The following is a 23,639-nucleotide window of genomic DNA, read 5'->3' on the forward strand; positions in this document are numbered from 1 at the left end:
CCAGGTATTGGTGTTATCTACAACTTGCCCACTGTTTACGAGGTATGCTAAAGGTCATACGTATATCCATTCAAAGATCACCTGTTGTACAACACGTACATACATGGAAAGGGTTCTCAGGCACAGTATCAGAACTGTACTGGAACATTACGGAGAACCTTTTTTTCCATCCTGACATCAACAGTACTTAAACATTGGTGGGAAAGGTGGATCGAGACTCAGTTTCCTGATGATGAGTGGACTGAGCTAATGGACAACTACAATACCTTTCTAAGAGAAGCCAGCTTGAAACTGTTCTACTGTTTTGCACTATTGGCACTGGACTCCATATAGGTTGCACAGAGCTGGCCTAACCGCTGATGCAGTGTGTTGGCAATGTGGCGGTGAGGACACTGACATAGTCCATGTAAAGTGGAAATGTTCAAAATTCGACCACTAGTGGGAAAAGTTATGGTCGGATGTACAATCAGTATCCAATATATACGTGTCCTTAACTAACCACCTAATGGTCTTACAAGAAATGTCTGATCTCCCTAGTGTGTCTATTTACTGTGGTTGATGACCATGCACAGTGCTAGCAGTGGCCAAAATGGGTATCCTGCACCTATGGAAATCTAATATCCCAACATATGACAACTGGTTTGAGGCTATGCACACACTGGCCACGTTTGAACACTCAAGCTACAAATAGAATGACAGATTTGCTAAGTTTGAAGAAGTGAGGAGAATAATTTTGAAGCCATTCAACACAGGTGGAAAGGACTGAGTCTCGACCAGTTTTTTTGTAGGAAGCCATGTCTCCATGAAGTTGTGATTCAACATGGAAGTTGAGTATTGGATACTATGGGGATGGAAGCAAGGACTTTCAAATAACACAAGCTCTTATGTGCAATGGAGTAATGGAAGGCACCAGATGACTGTCTTGGGAATATCTATTTCACAGCGGATCATGGCATGTATGTGGGAAGGACTTGGGAGTTAGTAAGATTTGGTTGTATGATCAGTGGCACAGATATGTTTCAATGATCAGATATTGTAGTTGTGCTGCTAAGCTGATGTGATACTGTAACCTCTTATTTAAACTAACAAAGAGGTTTTTAAAAAAGCAGGGCATACTTAACAGCAAAGTACATTTATTTGATATTGCGTTTCCTGCTCATTATGCTTAGACTCTCTTTGGCGGCTCTCTTTGCCTAAATGTCGCTTCCTGTTCTTCGGTTCTTTTCTCCCTGCCATTCGCCTTCATAATGATCATTTTTGCCTTTTGCAAATCGTTCACACTTTTTAAGGTTGAGCCTAGCACAGCGCGCATGCGCTGCTCTAGGAGGAAGCCTCTTGGAATCACTCCAGACTTCCAAGAGACTTCTCCGTGTGGGTTGGCTCCTCCCACATATCCCATTGGCCTTTGCGTGTGGTTTTCAATAATGAAAGCACGCAAATGGTCAAAGACCGGTGCATGTCCTGCCTTTCCTCTAAACGTTCACTCCCATGGCTTTTCGGTCTCTGGAGCGAGCAGCGGCACGCAATGTGCCAGCTGCATTCCTTAAATTTGTTGCAGCGCGCGCACCACTCGCAGGCTTGTTTGTTCACGGGCCAGCCTTTAAAGTTGCGCTGTAGAGGTTTTAACATTGCATTTGCAGGTTGAACTATTGTGGTTTCTTGCAATCGTGCCTCTTCGCCTTTTAGCGCAGTAGGGTTGGGCGCCAGTGAATCAGGCGCGTGGTGGTGCCTAGAGGGTTCACAAAAATGTGTTGATTGCTGTCACAGTAAGTGAGTGCCATATTTGTGAAGCAGGCCGCAGCAGCCCTCAGGGATTTCATGTCCTAGTCCCTCGATCATTCACAGCCGCTCCAAAAAGAGCATGGTGCAGGGCCCTCGCTCCGGGTCACCAGAGCATGACCTCAGATGCCTGCAGAGTCTGGACGGCGCTGGGCGGGCTCACACATCTTGGAACACACTCTCTTTACGACTGAATGCAGCACTATGCAGCAGACATTCACTCTTTGCTGTAGGAAACGCTTTTCTATCGACTTTAAAACTTCTTTGCGAATTCGGAACCTAGAATGTGCAAGTGAAAGTGTTGGCTCTGTTCCAACCTTCGCCCTTGTTCTGATCATTTTTTGCCGTACTGCAAATACCTTGGGCGTAGATCACGTTACCTTATGTACAGCAATATGCACCTGTGTTGTGCCCCAGAGGGATTGCGTTTGGTTGTCCGAATGGGATATCCCAAAATCCTGACACTGGTAGCCCTAATGGAGTGGTCTCTTGTCGTGTGGACCAGAACGAACAGTGCGCATTCAGAATCCAAGTTGTTGCCACGGCCGGGGGTGTGCGGCGTGTCCTTGTCAAATTCCTGCCTTGACACCGAGGCTTGGCTGCCCTCTCGCACGCCATTCTGTAGAGCGTGCGGACACCGTGCCATTGTTAGCGGCATGGAGAGGGCCCTATGGACTGCGCGGGGCACTTGCTTCTGCTGCATTCCACTCAGGAGATCCTTATCAAGTACTGAACGCAGCTCTTCAGAGACTCCCGCAGGATAGTTGGCGTTGCAGCTCCCACCTCCGCTACCCCATCATGTTTAATAAGTTAGGGTGCCCATGAATTCAAGATAGTGTTGAATGAGTAACATCTCGCATTTTCTGAGAGGAAGATACATTGTTGCAAGTTCCATAAAGCACAGCGTGGATTAACTCGGGTCCGAGTGATACGCTCATTCTCCTCATGTGTTGTAGGTCAATGTCCTCTCTCTTTTGGTCTTCCTTTCTTTGAGATCACTCACTTGCAGAGGCTATGATAGAGAGTTTCAAACACCTATCGTTCATGATGTATCCTTGTCACCCAGGGAGACTCCTCGGATCAGGATCCATTTCGCTGCTTCATTTCCATAATTTCCATAAAATCTGGGGGAGTGGATGGGGGTTTGTTTTGTCTGATTTTTGTGTCTTGCTGCCTCTGAGTTTTATTTGGTTTCCTTCCTTTATGCCTCTCGGCAGTTCTCATGCACTGTAGGTGCTGCAACATTGTAATCATATGCAGCCGCCAAATAATACACAGAAAATATTTGTGAGGTTCATGTATACCAAACTGAGTAACATTAAAGTGCTCTCTAGTTGTCAGTCACGGAAAAAGAAGCACAGCAACGTTACGTGAATTCCTTAAGATCACACAATTTATTCACATGGGGGAATTGAGAACAGCATTCCTAGTCACACACAGAAAGCAAGCAAATAAAAAAAAATAGCTCCTTATCTCTTCTTTGAATACCAAAGGAACATGTATTCTATGACATTATCTTTTGTGAGCTAAATGTGTACACTACATGCAATAAAGCGGACTGTCAAAATACATTTATCAAATCATAAATTGATATTTAACTACATAAGAGGTATTTCCAGAAAACAAAAGTTGATATGAATTAGTCTAAAAAAAAAAAGGACAACAGTACAAACCGAAATAAAAAGTTGGGTCATGTAAGGCACCTCAGCAAAATACATATTCACTAGAGCTGTTCACAATCTAAGGGAAGGCAGGGCACTCCATTTTTATATTAGTATCACAGGCTTCCCAGGAGTTAAACTATATGAGCAGAACATGGTTGGATTGGGATTAAAAATCAGCCCAGACACGCTAAAACAAAGTGGCCCACATTTGCATATTGCCTTTCCGCAAAACACTGCTCGGTGAAGTTTTATAAAAAAGAAAGGGGGGGTGGTCTCTGACAGAGGCATGTTTTCTTATCTTTACTTCGATAAAAAATAAATGCACGGATTAGTTCACACTGGTGAAACACACCTGAAAACAAGTGAGGAGACTTTTGCTCAGGCCCCCTGCCCCTGCTCAATACGCATACTTTAATGGGCAAGCCCAGCCAGAGAAAGGGAGTGACACCTCGGCCGTGGATAAAAAGGGAGGTAATGGACGCCAATCTGCATCCACAAAGGCCACAAGAGCACCCACTGGGCCGCTGGCGGCATCCGAACAACCCAGACACCACCCAAATCTGCCCCCAGGCTGCTCCAAAAAGCAGCCCACAGCTGGAACTCGGATACAAGCATTTGCATAGCCAATAGGCCTCGCCTTCTGGACCTTTACAAGTGTTTAGCCATGCAACACTTGATGTTGTTGATTAAGGATATTGTGCTGCGTAACTAAATACTTATAAGGTCCCAAAAAGCGAGACCTATTGGCTATGCCAATGCTTGTTATTCTAGCTCTTCGGCTGCAATTTTCTAATGGTTCCCCTCAAGGACAGGATGCCACTATTGGATAATAATACATTTCACAAATGGATAGAATAGAATAGGCAGTCAACGTGAGTCACGGACAGCAGGTTTGATGCGATCAGTCTTCTTCACGTTCAGCAGCAGTTAACCCACATGGTTTTGCAAACTGAAGTTTACAATGCTGTTACAATAGCTTGGGAGTATGAATAAATTTGAAGAGCAGAAAGCTGTCTGAGAGGATGTTTTGCATAATTCTAAACGGCCTACTTATAAAGACAAACAAGTCTGCTCCTACCACCAATAAATTGCAAATTGAGCATAATCATCCTTCCCTGGGAGGTTCCCAGTGTTCAATATCTCTGGATCAGGTGTGCACGTGAGGTAGCGGCATTTGAGGCTTTGAATATAGGAAGAGTTCTGAAGGGGCTAAACCACACAGTGAAGTTCTGGAACACTCTCCGGTTATTCCTGATGGGCAAGCTGGCATTGGGGAAAATTATTATTCTGCCACCCTGTCTGTATGTCTTTCAGGAGGCCGTGTTCAAGACCCCTCTGAAGTATTTTGTTAAACTTTGACAAATTCATTGTTGAACTAATATGTGCCTAGAGGAAGAACAGGGTTAGCCTGGCCACTCTCAAGCACCCCTGGAGGAAGCAATTTCAGCATTGCGTGCTGCAATTGCTGCGGCTCAATTGCAGCATGCAGTGCACTGGTTTGATGAGGGAGAGAATTGGGAGCAGAGGTTGTTGCGTGGTATGTGTGGTGGAGTTACCTTGCCAGAGCTCTTGATGCTAGGGGCAGATGTTAAGGACTCAGCACTGTTTGTGATCGGGTAGGTGTGTAGAGTATGGGAGAGAGTGGTCAAACATGTATTGCGTCGGACTTCATATACACCAGATATGTGTATTTAAACGCTGTGCCCGTTTGCACTCATAGCAACAACAATGTCAGTAGGTAGGTGGTGGGCCAGGGGACTGACTCCTTGCAAGACTTATACCCTAATGATAAGTTTACTACCTTGTCTGAAGCAGTGGCAACGTTTGACTTTGGGACCGGACAGTTTTTGCATTTTGCTAAAATTGCAGCAACGGGCCACAGGATATAGCTTTCCTTCCCTGATGTCCCACAGGACTCGCAGACATTGTGGATACTGCTGAGTATGGATGGGGTTGGAGAAGCTGATCTCCCCAGTCTATAAAGCGCTTCAGGAGAATTTAAATGTGCACAATCTGCCAGTTCATTCTGGGTGATCCTCTTTGCGACAAAGAACGGGAGGGCGTCCATGAAGGGGTGAAGGGGATATCTATGGATGTAGGATTCAAACTACTTCATTATAATGTGGTCCACCTGATGGAGCGAAGTGGAATTGCAAAATGTTGCGTCCCCTTGCGAAGTCATACTTGAATAACTATAATTTGTACTAATGGAATGCTATGTGTGATTAAGCAACATAGAATAAGAAATGCACCTACACGAATACACGCGGGAAACTAATTTTGCTTATGTTGCAATCATAATCAACTAATTATATGATTATGTCATGTTCCAAACTAATGAGCAGCTTTAAGGTAACGGAATGCGGCATAAATGTGCTTTTGTTTATGTGTTATTGTGACATTTTACAAAACGCGAGGCTAAAGTAAGTATATCGCGTTTAAGTGTGGCTATTTGCTAGGTAACTATTAACAGGGAAAACCTTAGTAAGGGGGGAGGTAAACAGAAGGGTAAATCACTTAAAATTAATGTTTATTTGTGTTTGTTTCTATGATAGTTCCCATTTTGACTCGTGAGGCCTAAAAGAAAATGGAGTCACTCGATTATTGTGGCCACAAAAGAAGTACGCATGCGCAAGTCTGGAATGCGAGCTGCTTGTGCCTGGAGTTTGTAAGAAGGGTAAAGGCAGAGGCAAGCGCTGCTTTATCGGCGAGTGTAAAATTCTGTGGTAGAGTAGAGGTAAGCGCTGTCTACCGGAAGTACAGAATACTTGTATAATTGAGAAAACTATCTCTTTTGTTTAGTGAAACAGACGAATGGAGTTGTTTAAGTTACTAACGGATTTTGTCAAATATCTTGTAAATAAGGCTTCTCGAAAAATCCTGTAAAGGAGGGGTCAGTCGGCTCTGCAGAAGCCGGAGCGCTGGTGACGTCAAAAGTGTCACGCTGGGATTGGTCCTCATGACCAAGACAGAGTAGGAGCTGATAGGTTCATCACGAAAAGCAGCAGTATTATTGGTTAAGCACTAAGAAGACGTATCTTGTTCTAATTGGTACGTTAGTGTAAACCGCGCTGTGATAGATAGGTTGGTGTTACGGAACAGCAACAGGGAAGTGTGCAATCTTTTGAAAGACTGGGAATTTATCGAAAATGGATTACTATTACGGAGAGGAAAGAAAGAAACCATGGTTTAAGAAGTTGAAAAGTGTGTTTGTAAAGGATAAAGAAATTATCACAAGAGAGGGAAAAATACTTCCACCACCAAAAACGCCTGCTTCCTATATGTTGTTGAAATATGGTTACCATACGAGTGTTTGGTTAGAGAACTGGGTAAGGTATACCAAAAATGATGGTGTATTAGCTTTCCCGGAAGGAGGATCACTCGATTTGGCAGTTTTGAGAAATTTGAGAGAAAAGATGATGAATCTTGACCCGAGACCTAGACCGACTCAATTTGAAGCTCTAGCTGAATGGGAGGATGAGATGCATGAGTTGGAAAGTAAAAGATTGCAATTATATATCAAACCCAGAGGTAGATGTAAAAATCTATGGGGAGAGACACATGAGAGTAGAATGCGTAGATGGAGAAATGCTAATATGTGTGATGGCATGTATCCAGTCAGATTAGTGGACGATTATGAAGGACGGAAATGTACAGAAAAGAGAAAGAATATAGAAACAGGGTATCAAAGTTATGGTGAAAGTGAAACAGAGGATGCTGTACTAGAGGAAATATTAAATAGAAGACCACCGTATCAACCAGGTTCTTTATGGACTACACCTAATGCTCCAATGGTAGGTGAGAGGATTAATGAAACCCCAAAACAATTTTCTAATTTTAATGATGTACCTGAAAGAGTAGAAGTGAGATATAATCCAAGTACCTCAAGGCCAGAACCAAGATTTACTGGTACCCCGAAGCAAAGTAATGAACGAGGAAATGTAAATAGTGTAGAAAGGCGAGTTGAAGAACAAGTCAGTACTACTGAATATATAAGATCTACAAATGCATTGACAGAACAGATACAGGAACTTACGAAAAACATGGAACATGGAACATGGAGCAATAACAGTTCCAGTAACGATAGGACCTGTAATTCCAGTATTTGAGAATCAATCGTTGCAGAAATCCTATATTGTAGACTTTTCAGAAAAGGACATTGAAAACATGAACACTGCAGGAAGATTAACCCAAATAAAAGAATTAATTGTTTTGTTACGGAAATGGGGAGATGTGAATAAATGGAGAGTGAGATGGGCAAAGAAGAAAGAGGAGACCAGTCACAAATCAACATTAATGTTTCCAGTTAGGGAAAAGGAGACCGTTGCAATGAGTTCCCTATGAGAGAAATACCAGGAGGAGGATATGTACATGTTTCATGGAGTAGACAGGATATACTATCATTCACGAATGATTTCCCTAGATTGAGAGAAAAACCAGTAGAATGGTATCGATAAGTAGATAGATTTGTGAAAGTTTCAAAAGTATTATGGGTTGATCTGGATGGATTATTTGACATAGTTGTGCCAGCAGATTTATGGACTTAGTGTAAAACCACTGTAGATTGGTTGAAAGAGGAATATCCTCGAGACAAGGTAACAGTTGCTCCGTCACCTGATTTGATGAGAAAATATGAACAAGTAATTGTATTTTTGAGGAATAAAATTCCACCAAGAGACAGATTGGGTGAAAATAGACAGAACCACACAGGAACCAAAGTAATCTGTACATTCATTTTATGGAAGACTGTTGTTAGTTTTCAAACAATACAGTGGATATGAGGAGTTGAATGAAAAGGACATGAGTCACTTTATTTAAGACTAGCAGCCCGCCCCGACGTTGTCCGGGGCAGAACTGTTCGCAAAGGGTTTTAAGGGGGCAGCACCGCTGCAGGAGACGCGCAGCAGATCGGCCAGCCCCGGGAGCAGCAGAGCCGGGGAAGGAGCGGACTGAAGGGGTGGAGGAGGTAGCGCGGCTGAGAGCCGGGGGCAGCGGCACGTACCTGGGGCTGGTGTTGCTTTGGCTTACACATCCCTGTGTTTATGCATGTTCTTTCATGATGTTTTACATTTTGGGCAGTATGTCAGGGTTAATGCGTGTCTTTTCATATTCTGGTTTACATATCTCGGTGTTTGTACATGTCCTTTGATGTTGCGTTTGACAGATCTCCTCATGTTTATATGCTCTTGCATGTTATGGCTTATATTCCTCAATGTTTATTCATGGGCTTTCGTGCATAATAAATTAGTAGCAGTATCTCAGTGGTTATTCATGTACTTGCTTGTTGTGTTTTACTTATCACAGTGGTTCCACAGGTCAATGCATGTTGTGCCTTACATTGGTGGTTGTATGTAATGTGAATACACGTTCTTTCATATTGTCTTACAATTCTGACAGTATTTCAGTGTTTATACTTGTCCTTGCATGTTGTGTCTTACATTACTGGTTGTAGTCGAATGTTTATACACGTCCTTGTAAGTTCTGCCTCACCTTAGGGGCAGTACCTCAATGCTCACCACACGTTCTTGCTTGCTGGTGCTGCTCTGGGCTTCTTCGGCAAGAAGGAAGCGGAGCAAAGGGGCAGAGAAGGTAGCGCGGCTGAGAGGCGGGGGCAGCGGCACAGGCGGCAGACCCGAGAGCAGAGGACGGCCTGGGACCAGGGTTCGATTCCCGGCGCGGCAGGTTTCTGGACCAAGGTCAGCGGACTCGATAATTCTCTCGCCTCGGTGCCCACTCTGATCAGTGATCACACTCGGCAACTCTGGGCATTAGCTTGCCTCATCTTCACTAACGGCCCCACCAGACTGCCGGGGATGCCTGGTCTCACCCTGGAGATACCCATTAAGGGACCATCTCTCAGGGAAGCCAGGAAGGGTTTCGCAGCGGTCGAAGCGCCTTGGGACCCTACGGGTAAGTAATGCGCTATATAAATGCCTATACATACATACATACATACCTGGGGCTGGTGCTGCTCTGGGCTTCTTCGGCACGTACCTAGGGCTGGTGCTGCTCTGGGCTTCCATGTCCCCCAAGGTGACAGAAGAGTCAGGGGCCCCTGTGGCTGTAGCGCACATTTCGCTCCGGTTTACTTTACCAAAATGGCCGACCCCATCACTGTTATGTGATGTCAGCACGCCTACTGCATTGAACGTCGTTAACGCACACGCCCACCTCAGACATGGCGCTACTTCCAAAGGACTACTTTGGCAAAGAACGTACTTTGCCCTTGCCACGTATATTTTTTGATGCTATATAGCCTATGTCCATCTGCTTACCCTGACATTTCCAACGCTGTATTGGGTGTTTTGATTGGCGCTGTGGTTCCTGAGTTTACCCGCCTCAAAGGTTCACAGTTCTCTCTCTATAATAGTAGTATAGATTTGTGAATGGATTAAGACCAGAAATTGGAGACATGATACGACATAATATGATAGGTTGGCAGTCGAGTACTGTAGATGAAGTTCTGAGAAAAGCTAAATATTGTAGTGAAGAGACCAATGCTAAACAAAAGAAGCTGAAGGGAAAAGCTATGTGGGCGCAAGTGATGGTAGCAGAACACCAAGTGGCACAAATGGAAAATAAAAATAGTGATGTGAGTCAAGGGAAACCGAAAGGAAATTTCCCCAAAACAAAATTAGTAGGGAATATAGATGAGCTTAAGAAAAAGTTTCCTTGTCATAATTGCGGCCGGATAGGGCATTGGAAGAAAGAGTGTAAGTATCACCAAGAGTTAATCCGATAAAGGCATCATTGAATCCACAGGTGCAGAATGAGGTAATTCAACAGCAACAACAACAACAACAACAGCAGATAGTTAATCAGCAAAGTCAGGTACCACAACCGCCACGTCCACACAGTGTAAACCAACAGAGATACAGTGCAGAAACAGGATTCAGCAGAGTTGAGCACGTAAATAGATCACCTAGAGTGAATGTGAGTCCTCAGTATTGGTTGCAAAAAGGTGGGAGTGAGTCGGATGAAAGTTTCTGACGGTGCCTGAGAGGAAGAAGAGTGTGTGCTTGGAGCCACTCTTGAGGTAGATCAGTTTGGTCCATTTGTAAGCGGAAAGGTGAATGATGTAGAAATAACTTTCCTAGTATACACTGGTGCTACCCGTTCTACTGTCAGATCAGTGGAAGTTCAAAATCTTCCTCTCTCAGGAGACTCCATCCAAGTTGTAGGTGTTGCCAATAGACAGATTAAAACATCCTTGACACAACCAGTTGAAAGAGAGATTGGAAATTTCAAAGACATGCATCGATTTGTGGTGTGTGATAGTAGTCCTGTAAATTTGTTAGGACGAGATATTTTGTGTAAAATGAACTGTGCCATATATTTTTCACCAGATGGCATAGAATTGCAAACCCGAGATGAAGATAGTCTGTACAAAATGACTATGCTTATGATTGAGGCGATTCAGAAAAGGGGGTGGTGATGAACAGAGTGTCTGAATTAAGCAGACCACTCTTACCCAGTCCAAAGATCAGGGCTTGATCCATCACCGTTTTTTAGCTCACTGCACCATATCAGCTCAGAACCTGGCTACATGCAAATTAGTCTGTTCCTGTCCCAGTGCATGATGGGAACAGGGCAAACCAAACTACCAAGCCAATTCTTATACTGGGAAGGAAACAAGCTTCCGGGGACCGGTTTCTGGCATTTCAGCCGTCGTCGGCCCGGCTTGCTTGAATCCTGATGGTGCATTGAGCAAGGGACTCATGTCTGAGTATACCCTGCCACACCTATAGTGGCCAAAAAAGATTCAGAAAAGGGGGTGGTGATGAACAGAGTGTCTGAATTAAGCAGACCACTCTTACCCAGTCCAAAATCTTCCCCTCTCGGGAGACTCCATCCAAGTTGTAGGTGTTGCCAATAGATAGATTAAAACATCCTTGACACAACCAGTTGAAGGAGAGATTGGAAATTTCAAAGACATGCATCGAATTGTGGTGTGTGATAGTAGTCCTGTAAATTTGTTAGGACGAGATATTTTGTGTAAAATGAACTGTGCCATATATTTTTCACCAGATGGCATAGAATTGCAAACCCGAGATGAAGATAGTCTGTACAAAATGACTATGCTTATGATTGAGGCAGAACAAAACAAATTGTTTCCTGTATTTGATCGAGAAAAGATACCGGATGAATTGAAAAAGGTAATAACAGAGGTGTGGGATTTCACAGGTGAAGATATTGGACTAATGAAAGATGTAGATCCTGTAAAACTCTCAATAAAGGAAGGTGCAAGTTACCCGAATATTCCTCAGTATAAAATGACTGCAGAAATAATTGAAGGAATAACCCCAGTGATAAACAAAATGATTGAACAAGGCATACTAAGAGAGATAGAGAGTAGTCATTGTAATTCGCCAATAATAGGACTGAAAAAGCCAAACGGAACCTTTAGGATAGTACAGGATTTGAGAAAGGTTAATAAAATAGTTGTGCCATGTTGTCAGATTGTAACAAATCCAGCAGTGATTTTATATCAAATTCTCCATGATGCAGAATGGTACACTGTGATTGATCTGTGTAATGCGTTCTTTACAGTTCCATTGCACCAAGAAAGCCAGCCAATTTTTGCGTTCCGATTTGGAGACCGTATTATGGCATGGTGCCGAATTCCTCAGGTGTATACTGAAAGTCCATCTATCTTTAATCAATTGCTAAAGAAATCATTAGAGAGTTTGAACATGCCTGGAGAGTCTGTATTGGTTCAATATATCGACGATATCCTTGTGGCATCAAAGACAAAAGATGCATGTGTAACGGATACCATTGCATTGTTGAATCATTTGGCTGAAGAGGGACATAAAGTGTCTCCGTCAAGGTTACAATTTTGTCAAAAAGAAGTACAGTACTTAGGATATAAAATTGCCAAAAGGAATTAGACAAGTTACTACGGAAAGAATCAAAATGATACAGGGAATGCAGCCACAAAAAAACAAAAGACAAGTGAGAATGTTCCTAGGAATGGTGGGGTATTGCAGACAATGGATTAGTGGATTTTCATCGATTGCGAAGCCACTACAGAGATTAACAAGAGCAGATATCAGAGACCCTATAATTCTGTCTAAGACTGAAATGGAAGCATTTGAACAGCTGAAAACCAGTTTATGTGAAGCACCAGCTTAGGGGATGCCTGACTATGAAAAGGAATTCGAACTGTATTGTAGTGAACGAGAAGGATGTGCATTGTACTGATTCAGAGACATGGAAAACTGAAAAAACCTATTGCGTATTTCTCAGCTGTTTTGGACCCTGTTGCAAAAGCATTGCCAGGTTGTCTGAAAGCAGTAGCAGCCATAAGCGTTAGTCTGGAACAGAGTGAAGGAATAGTGATGGGATTTCCTGTAAAAGTGTATGAACCTCACTCTGTGGAGATTCTTCTCACTAGAACAAAAACACAGTATTTGACCAGCAACAGAATGACCAAATATGAAAAAGGTGATTCTTGGAACAGAAAATTTACCAATTTCTAGATGCGTGAATGTGAATCCTTCCACATTGTTGCCTGACACAATGGAAACAGAAGTGAAAAATGAAGTTGATCACAAATGCTTAGATGTTCTTGAATATTGTACCAAACCAAGAGCAGACATTAGAGAAGAGCCATTGCCTGAATCTGATTATGTGATGTTTGTAGATGGTTTGTGTCTGAGAACAGATGAGGGTGTTTTGAGCGCAGCATATGCCGTCTGTACGGTGGCAGATGTACTGGAAGCTTCTTGTTTGAAAGGAAGTCGTTCTGCTCAGATAGCAGAGTTGATTGCCCTGATTCGAGCGTGTGAGTTGGGAAAAGAAATCAAAGTGACCATAGTGACTGACAGTCAGTATGGTTTTGGAGTTGTTCATGACTATGGACAGCTGTGGTCCCAAAGAGGTTATTTGACTTCTGCAGAAACACCCATACGTAATGCTGAATTTGTGTGAATGTTACTTGATGCCATCCAACTGCCAGACAAATTGCCTGTGGTAAAATGTGCAGCACACAAAAAGGGGGATGACTATATCACCCGAGGTAACAGGTATGTAGACTCAATTGCAAAATACTGTGCCAAAAATCTTGCCTCTATCAATAAGGAAAGAGAGAAAGAACATGTTCCAAGTCCTTTAATGCTAACAACTGTAGTTGAAACTTGGCAGGAAGTGAGGCAAATGCAGGAAGAAGCTGATGAGGAAGAGAAAAATGTCTGGTTAAAAGCAGGATATAGACAAAGAGAGGAAGATGAAATCTGGGTTTACAAAGATGAAAGACCAGTAATGCCTGATAGCATGATCTCAAATATGGCCCAAATGTACCATGGTCAAGCTCACATTGGGAGAGGTGCCATGCTTCGCTTATTCAGACAGACGTGGTATAATCCCAAGTTTAGGATGATAGCTGAGAGCTTGTGTCAGAGATGCCTTGTTTGTCAGCAATTTAATCCAAACAGAAGAACTATTGTGAGTTTGGGAACCATAGGACAGGAGGGAGGTCCATTTACATGAATGCAATTGGATTTCATTGAGCTTCCGCCATGTAACAGACTCAGATATGTTTTGGTGATCATCTGTTAGTTCTCTCGATGGGTAGAAGCTTTCCACACAAGAAGGAATGATGGGCTAACTGTTGCAAAACTACTTTTAAGGGAAATAATACCTAGGTTTGGTTTCCCAGTGACGATTGAAACTGATCGTGGCCCCCATTTTCAAAATGAACTCATACAAATGGTATGTGTAGCATTGGACATTCATCAGAGACTGCATTGTGCTTACTGACCTGAGGCTTCAGGAGTGATAGAGCGAGTTAATGGAACAATAAAAAACAGAACTGCAAAGATGTGCTTAGCGACAGGATTAAAGTGGCCTCATGCCTTGCCACTTGTTTTGATGACCCTAAGAAGCATTCCTGACAGGAAAACTGGATTGAGTCCACATGAGATCTTGATGGGAAGGGTGATGAGACAAGCATATGTACCAGTTGGTAAATTGTTAACAATTAATGATGACATCATACTGGATTACTGCAAAAACCTTTTTAACGTGGTAACTTCTGTGTTCCATCAGGTGGGAACTGAATCAAACACCAAAGAGAAAAGTCCAGCACATGATCTAGTCCCTGGAGACTGGGTGAGAATAAAAGGTACACTGCAGAAGAAACTGTTTGGTACCTCATTGGCAGAGACCAAGAAAAGTTGTTTTGGTTAGTACTACTGCAGTCAAATGTGCTGGAGTAAAGAGATGGGTACATGCAAGCCACACAATTTGTGTGCCTGAACCTGAAAATTTAAAGGAAGAAGGTGAAAGCACAACTGATTCGGATTTTGAAGGTGAGCCAGAGAAAAGTCCAGATACTGAAGATCAACAGGAACGTCGATATCTGGAAGTATCCGATACTAGTTCAGCGTCTGAAGGAGAAGAAGAAAGTCCTGAAATACCGAATTCTGAAGATCAAGAATTGGTAAAGACTGACACCAGTAAGAACACTGAGCAAAGAGAAGATAAAACTGGTGAAGAAGAAAATCCTGAAAGACAGACTGGAAGCTCTGAAAGCAGGAACGAAAATCCTGAGACTGGAAAGGAGGAAACAGCTCATGAAGAAATTGAGATTCCAAGTACCAGCTATGGAGATGTTCCTAACAGAGTGAAAGAACTGTAAAAAGAGAAAACTGACTCTGAAAAGGAGAAAGACCCTGTGAAAATCATTATCAACGAAACTGTTGAAGACACTGAAAGTGAGACTGATGAGAGTGCAGATGAAACTCCATTACGAAAGAGTTCAAGGAAAAGGGCTTGGAGAGTGGAATATAACACCACGGGGCCTAAGACAAAGACATTTTGTAAAGGAGATAATTGGCCTAAAGGAAATGATGGACTGATATTTAAACTGGTTAACAAAGAAAGACAACAAGAAGAGCGGGTCAATGGGATAACCAGTCAAAGGGAGGCATTGGGAAAGAAAATAGAAGTTGTGCAAAGGCCAAAAAGAGTTAGAAGACCAAATCAGAAGTACAAATCACCTGAATGGACATACATTGTCCTACCTCTAAGTGAAGAAGTGAACAGCAGTCAAGAAAACTTGAACTGCCCAAAGACAAATGGGAAAAGTGAGTAAAGAACTGAGCCACAAAGAAAAGTGGTAATTGATCAAAAGGGACAAAGTGGAAAGTGAATCTGAAATTCAGAAGGGGAAAAAAAGAAAAGGGGCATTGTAAGTAGAAAGAAAATGTTGTAAGTGACATTAGGTCAAAGAAAACTTGTTAGAAGAGAAGAGGCTTATAAGTGACATAAGGTCGAATAAAATCTGTTAGCAAAACTCGCTGTGTAAAAAAAAAAAAAAAAAAAAAATGGTGTCTAACGATCATAAAACTAAATGTTCTATTTTTAGAAAATGGTGCAGGATGTGCCTAATATGTACTGGTTTATTAATATTGATATGGATAATTTTAGCTATTATTATACCTTTCCAAGATAATTTAGTGAAATTGAAACATAATGTGAGTTCAAGTGAGAAAGATGTGGAATCAAAACCGAATAAGCAAAAAGTATATCGGCCAGAATTACATCAAGGTAGTTCTATAAGCAATTTTACAAATAATACATTTTCAAGATTGTTAACTGAGTATGTTAGGACAATGGACGCCAGTGATTGTTATGTATGTGTGAAATTACCTGCATCTGTTTCTGAGGGGGTTACTTATCAACTTCCACTTACATATGGAGTCACGTGTAGTGTGATTGCAAGCTTGTTTCATCAAACAGGCAAATTAGAATATCATTATTCCAATTCAGATGAAGTGTTCGCGAAATTGAAATAGATAATGAACTGAGTAAGAAAAAGACTGCTACAGTTATGGGAGAATATTTCTTAGTAGTAGATGAGTTAAGTCACGACTATGCGTTTAAACATAATTTAACATGTAAAATGAGAGTAGAAGAAAAGGTGTTCTTAGATATGGTTGAAGAAAGACGAATTGCTTATAAACGTAAAGAAAAGTGAAGCATGAAAATCAAAATATTGGACATTTAATGATGAAAACATTGATGAAAGAAATGTGAATGTAGCAATAAACAGACACTCCATTGTTAGGGAAATTTTGGATTAGGAGAGACAATACCATGTATGACAATTATTTTGTGGGAGCAAGTCAGTGTAAAGATACTTATCGAATCCAAGGGGGATGGGGATTTAAAGGGGGAAATTATCCTGTTTTTCCAGGTGTATATTTTATTTGTGGGAACAAGGTGTATTATAGATTACCTCACCACTGGTACGGGACATGCTATGTGGGTTAGGTCTTTCCTAAACATTTTCATGTAGATAGAGGTACTAATGGAATTCATGAGATAGGTAAACCTTTAAGTCGTAGAAAAAGAGAGAGTGTCATAGAAATAATAGGTGATGTTTTTGGAGCACTGATACCAGCAGTGGGAATATCTTTCAATGCAAATCGAATTCGAAGATTGTCAACGATAGTAGATCGTTTGTCAACAGACACAGCAGGTGGATTCCTAATGGTAAACACTGAAATGATTGCTATGAGAACTATGGTAATGCAAAATCGTCTTGCACTTGACATTATATTGGCAAAAGAGGGAGAATTTTGAAGGTACAGCATTGCTGTACATACATCCCAGATAAAAGTCAAAACATTGAGAAATATATTACAAGTATTACAGAATTGCAGAGAAATTGAACCACTGGAGGTTGATGGTATTCTTGAACGACTTGGGAAATGTTTTACAGCAGTGAAACATTGGTTTCAAGAAATAGGTAGTTCAATTATAGGTAAAATACTAATTCCAGTAACAGTGATAATATTAGTCATTTTAATGATAAGGTTATGTTGCATATACAGAAAAAGAAGAAATGTTAGAAAATCATTAAAGAAAATGATCCAAGAAAGACGAGAAAGAGAAAGTGAAAAAGGTGTATAGAAATGGAAGAGTTTCAAGAAAAGATTTTTAAGGAGACAAGAGAAAAGGATACTAAAGTATAGACATACTAACCTGAAGAATTTGAAACATGTTCTGAAATAAAATTTTGGGAGGTATTTGGTGATAAATCACCAAAGGGGGGAGTTGATGGAGCGAAGTGGAATTGCAAAATTATGCGTATCCCTTCAGAAGTCATACTTCAATAACTATAATTTGTATTAATGGAATGCTATGTGTGATTAACCAACATAGAATAAGAAATGCACCTACACAAATACACGCAGGAAACTAATTTTGCTTATGTTGCAATCATAATCAACTAATTATGTGATTCTGTCATGTTCCAAACTAATGAGCAGCTTTAAGATAGCGGAATGCGGCATAAATGTGCTTTTGTTTATGTGTTATTGTGACAAAACGCGAGGCTAAAGTGAGTATATTGCGTTTAAGTGTGGCTATTTGCTAGGTAACTATTAACAGGGAAAACCTTAGTAAGGGGGAGGTAAAAAGAAGGGTTAACCCCTTCACTGCGGCGGCTATTCCGCCGCAGTGCTAAGGGGGCGGGGCGGAAATGCGGCGGGCGCATGCTGGTGATGGAACAGCTCCGTCACCAGCGTCGGTTGCGCTGTGCTTATGACGGAGCAGTTCCGTCATGGCCTGCCCACTCAATAGAACGCTCAGCGCAGGCGCGGAATTCGCGCCGCGCATGAGCGTCGAGCGGGCCATGACGGAACCGCTCCGTCATCAGCACAGCGCCACCGCAGCTGAGGACGGAGCGGTTCCGTCATCAGCAGGGGAGGGGTTAAATCACTTAAAATTAAGGTTTATTTGTGTTTGTTTTCTATGATAGTTCCCATTTTGACTCGTGAAGCCTAAAAGAAAATGGAGTCACTCGATTATTGTGGCCAAAAAAGAAGTACGAATGCGCAAGTCTGAATGTGAGCTGCTTGTGCCTGGAGTAACAACGGTTCAAGGACATGTTAGCTTAGAAGTGCAGATGGCTGCTAAAATGATGAGCACAATGGTACAGAACGTGGGAATACAGGCTAAAGTTACAAGTAGGGAACAGGACTAGGCCGGACTCTGGCTAAACAATGGACCCATTAGAAAACTGCGGACCGAAGGAAAAAAATAATTTGTGATGACGAGATGATGCTCATCCACCCCAAAATTGTCCAATCAGGACTCGAATTCAGGTTGAAAGTTACACTTTTAGATAGATAGAGCTAGTGAAAAAGGTATAAAAAGTGCTGTTTTTACTGAAGAGGAACTCCTTTCTTCGATTGCTAGCAGAGATGCTGCTGGAATGCTGATTTTTCCTGATATGTAAGATTTTCCATAATTCTTAATTCTTTTCACAGGAAGATGCACTTTAGATTGAGAGTTTGGTTAGAGATGTTAGGAGAATAGATGATTATGTGGGAACTATCTGTCTTTTGCTAATACTTGCTATATAAAACAAATGGAAATTGTCTATCTTTGAGTTTTTCTTAAATAAATTAACCTAGCTGTCCTGAATTTAAACCTTATATCACATGTCGTTTTCTTTGAAATAAAGAAATAAATAAAGTAAATAATCTTGGACATGCTGAATTTGCTCAATTAAAATTAGATAAATGGGGAATTAAGCTGGTCTTGAGTTTTCCTACGCCTAATTTTTTACTAGCAGATCCATTGATCTCAATGGTGGTGTGTCTAAATAAAATGTCGTATTAAATGAAAACCATCGTAAACGTATTTTAAACTGCAGGTGTAAATAGTATAAATATTGAATTTTTGTTTTTAGATACTCCACTATGATACAGCAGCTCTTACTTTGAATTTCTCCGATCCATGAAGTAGAGTGTAAGTGTTTTTGGATGATTCGCAGTGTTGTGGGTCCCACTGTTTGAGAATGTGTTAGAAGTTGCACTTCAGGTAAAGGTGACATGGATTTAGAAATTATTTCCGGAGGAGCGCTGCATCACACCAGTAATGCCTCACTCTGGCCACACTGCATGCAATTACCCAGGACATTCGACCTCCTGTCCACGCTGAGCCAGACAAGGGGCGGATTTTCTACATATGTTGTGGGAGTGCCCCAAATTGGATACTTTTTAGAAGTCTTTCTTGGAAACCTTGAATGCGGTTTCAGGGTGGTTTGTTCCCAGGTATGTTGGACAGTGCCTACTGGGATAACCCCGGCTCAAAAGAAAAAAGAAACTGAGCTGGAAGTTTTTCCTTTTGGTTTGGTACTTGCTAAGCAGAGGGTTGCCATTAGATAGTGGTCTCCTATAGCTCCGAGGGTGACCGATTGGCTGCAAGACATGGATGAATAGGACGTGGCCAAGGAGAGCCATATGCGAAAAACATGCAGAGATAACAAGCTTGCAGACGACCTGCAGGCATCGGCGGCAATGCTTGCTGAGCTTCGGGAGCTCCAGGATGCCCTACTCCTGTGAGCTAGTAGTGGGTTAAGTTGCTCGACTGGAAAGTGTGATTGATGTGTGCTCATGCTGGGTGTGCTACTGCAGAGACACCTCTTCGAACCAACTATTGCATAAGGTAGTTATATTTGTTCACAATGTATTCTGTGTATGTTATATGGTAGAGCATGATGGACGAGAGGTGTGGGGGGTTGTTGCCAACAAAAATAGATCCTACAAAAAAAGGGACATAATCATTAACATTAAGAGCCTGTTTAAGATTTATATATCACCAGGCCATTCAAGAAGTTGTTGGATCTAAAAGTTATCGGGATTGTCCTCCTTTAAAACCAACCCAAATGTCATAAGGCCAAAGATATTGTCCAGCAATTACTATTAACTTTATATTTTTTCATGCAGACAGGTCCCTTACGCAAGACTTACTTCATGAAGGCACGATCGAGGAGGAACACCAGCAAGATCAGAGTAGGCATGGAGAGACCGAAAAGAGCACCTACACAAGATATACTAGCACTGCACGTGCATAGTGAAAAACGAAAACTTGAAGACATTCGAGCCTGAATGTATTACAGTATCCCACAGAATTCCCATTGAATTTCACTGGCGCACTAGATGCACCTAACATACTGGAGACACATCGACAAACTTTCTCATGATTAATATGCTGAAAAGCAAGAAAAAAGTCGAACCTAAAATGCAAATTGACAAAACAGTGAACACGATAAAAGAATTGCTTTTGCCCATTCAGGCACTACATAGAAAATGGGTTAAACTGTTACCTCATTCGCTACAACGAACGGTTCTGCAACACTTTCATATCTTCCCTGGGGACAGTGTGCTCCTTAAGTGAGAGTAGCACCTGCTTCTCCCCATGCACTGATGAGGGACGAGTGGGAGGGAACTGCTACCCATTTCGATCCTCATACCGCTGGGCTAGTGCTATTCTGTCTCGTACAAAGAATGCCTCTCCTGCACCGAGTTTCTAGTGCCCTCTTATTCCTAACATGCAGGTTCTGGTGCAACTCTCACTCCTTATTGTGCTGCTACTCTGATCCTGCCCTGCGGTTCTACTGCCCCTCATTTCTGTAGCATCAGGGATTTTCTTATCCCTATCGCTCAAAGAAAGGGTTCTGCTGCCCATCTTCAATCCTTGCAAAGTGTCCCTAAGTCATTCGGGGCGCATTCAGACAGTCCTGTTTTTTGACCAACAGTACTTTTGCATTTCTGAGCCAAAGCTTAAAATATTAAATGCTAAACTACAAGTCCCAGAAAGCTAAATGGTGTTAGCTGAAACGCTGCACTGTATGAATGTATAGTAGCTATTTATTTACCTTTCACTAGAACTTCTGTAACACCCTCTTTTTCCTCTTGCAAAAAAGGTTGGGACCCCTGTTGCTACTCGCTTTCCTGCTGCCACCCTTCGATACAGCTGCTACTCTTGCACACACTGACATTCAGTGTCAGATACTCACCTTCCCAGCTCCCTCAAGGCCGGGATCATAGATGCCATCTCCAGTCCCTGCTCCAGCATGTTTTCGGCTCCCTGCTGTCAGACACAACTTTCAGATCCTGATCCGGAAGCAGCGGCAACCCTCAGAAGCGCCGAAAAATTCGGAATACTAGCCTGCAGTCCAGGGAACCAATTAGATCTGCTGTTGTGATCATAGTTTCCACTACAATCGAATCAGAGACAGTGACACATTTGGGCTTACTCGCTCACGGAATTACAGCGCAGGCTGCTCGCAGAGTTATAAAGACTAGACTGCTAAGTGATACCATGCTGTACTACTGACAGGACATATTGAAGACGTTCTCGGGCGTCATGCGGCAGGATTTCATGCAGAAGGACACAGGAATTTCGCTATACATTGCATTTAACCGTGCCGTGTTTTGTTAATACGCATTTGCAACTGGTGTTTCACGAATGAGTACAAAGGTCTGCCAACATCAATTAAATGAAAACATATTTTTAATAAGTAACATAGCTGGTCAAACAAGGCAATTGAATATGTGTAGCATCGATGTACAAGGACTTTTAATTGTAATTGAATGTATGTAGCACTTGCTAACCCTGGCGAGCGTTGAAGCGCTTTACGCTAGAGTTATGCTGCTCTCGGAATCCAAGATTCAGATTGTTGGTTACAGTTTATTGTTGGTTATTTGGATTAATCTTGCGATGTCTGGGAAACCGTTACATGCATTCACTTAAATCTCTTTGTGGTATATTAGATTAATGGAAGTTATATATGATTTTTCTTGTTGCCGTTTTATATAGCGCGAATTCGACCCAAAGGTATTCCAGCGCTTTACTTGAACACCAGTTATATTACACAAGAGTTAGTTAGGGATCAGTTTGGCATGCATGGTTTTAGTAATATAGAGGAGGCTTTTTGAGGTACCGTGCAATCTAAGAATACAGCATTGTACACATACGCATTATTTGCATGTGACGCTGTGCTCTAGTATTATTGATAGGCACTAGATTCAGACGAACTGTCCCCACTGCTCGGTTACTTGTAGTATGCCAGGATGTAGGCCCTGCCAGGTGTGACTGGTCGCTTGCGCAGGGGTGGCAACGCGCAGCGCCAGCCAGTAAGCCACACACTCGATCCTGGTCGGAAGTGACGTGCCCAAGCGCACGCCTTCCTTTTATTGAACCCCGCAGGCCACGCCTGGCCTGCGGATGCATGGATGCGTATTGCGTGCGTCCACTAGAGTGCTAACCGCACTACATCTCTATCCAACTACACAAAATTTTGAGAAAAATTCAAACCATGAATGTTCATAATACTGTAATAAATATTGGTTAGACGCTCTGTACTTGCGTGTCCCTTGGGTGACGGCTTCAGGGTCTCAGCTGACAGGCGTAGTCCTTTAGTCTCTGGCTTGGAGGGGGATTGGGCCTCAGGCTGTATCGCGGGGTACGGCCTGGCCTTTGTTCCCCGCTGCGTGATGGATTCCGGATGGGGGTGGACATGATTGAGAGTCCCCCTCCCGGCTCCGTTACTGGCCCTCGGGTGTCGATTGTTGAATTGTCTCCTTCCTCTTGTGTCGTGGCTCGGGGTGACTCGTTGATTCCATCCGTATTTTCGGTGTCCACCCTCGGGCCAGGGGGGACCATTTTGAACCACAAGGTGTTCCTCGATACTTCCCCCCCCCTCTGCTGGCAGTCACCATGGTTCCTTTCGTGTTGGTTAAAGTCCACGGGCCTGGTTCCTAGAAGGTCTGAAATTTTCCACCTGGGCGTCTGTTCCTGATGACTACCCGATCTCCTTGGCGTAATTGTTTTGGAGTTGCTCTACGTCTGTGACTCGCTCTTAGGTTGTTTCGGCGTCGACGTTCCTGAACCTCCCTCATGTCGTCCCTAGCTGGTGTTGGTTCTATGGAGGTGGGAAGGAGGTCTCTACGTTGGCCCTGAAACATGAGGGACCACGGGCTCTTCTGAGTGGTGCAGTGGGGGGTTCCTCGATATTCTCTCAGGAATTCATATAGTCTTTGTTCCGGGTCAGCTTCTTCTACTACTGCGATCCTGAACATTTTATTGAGAGTCCGCATGAACCTTTCCGCCTCCCCGTTGGCTTGCGGCCATTGGGGAGTGATGCGCCGGTGGGTGATGCCTCTGGCTCTCAAAAACGTGGCAAATTCCGCTCCCTGGAACGGTGGTCCATTGTCACTTTTAATCTCGTTGGGGAATCCAAACAGGGAGAACATTTTCTCTAGCGCTGGCCCCACGTGTGTGAACGCCGTGGATGATACTCTTTCCACTACGGGGTATTTAGAGTATGAGTCAATGGCTACCAGGGTGTGGCCCTCTCCCGGGAAACTTCCGAAATCCACGCTGATTTTAGAC

General features: G+C 42.7%; 1 protein-coding gene across 2 annotated transcripts in view; it reads right to left on the minus strand.

Moving 5' to 3' along the window:
* ATR (ATR checkpoint kinase) overlaps positions 1 to 21,377 on the minus strand; it is a 566,179-nt gene extending 544,802 nt beyond the window's left edge. For both annotated transcript variants that reach the window (XM_086943714.1, XM_086943713.1), the window contains exon 1: positions 21,262 to 21,377. In XM_086943714.1, coding sequence (XP_086799840.1) covers positions 21,262 to 21,320 — 59 coding nt within the window. In that variant the 5' untranslated portion in view covers positions 21,321 to 21,377. The remainder of the gene's footprint in view (positions 1 to 21,261) is intronic.
* Positions 21,378 to 23,639: the final 2,262 nt, after the last annotated feature.

The sequence above is a fragment of the Lissotriton vulgaris genome, chromosome 11 (genome assembly GCF_964263255.1).
Source record: "Lissotriton vulgaris chromosome 11, aLisVul1.2, whole genome shotgun sequence".
NCBI classification, from domain to species: domain Eukaryota; kingdom Metazoa; phylum Chordata; class Amphibia; order Caudata; family Salamandridae; genus Lissotriton; species Lissotriton vulgaris.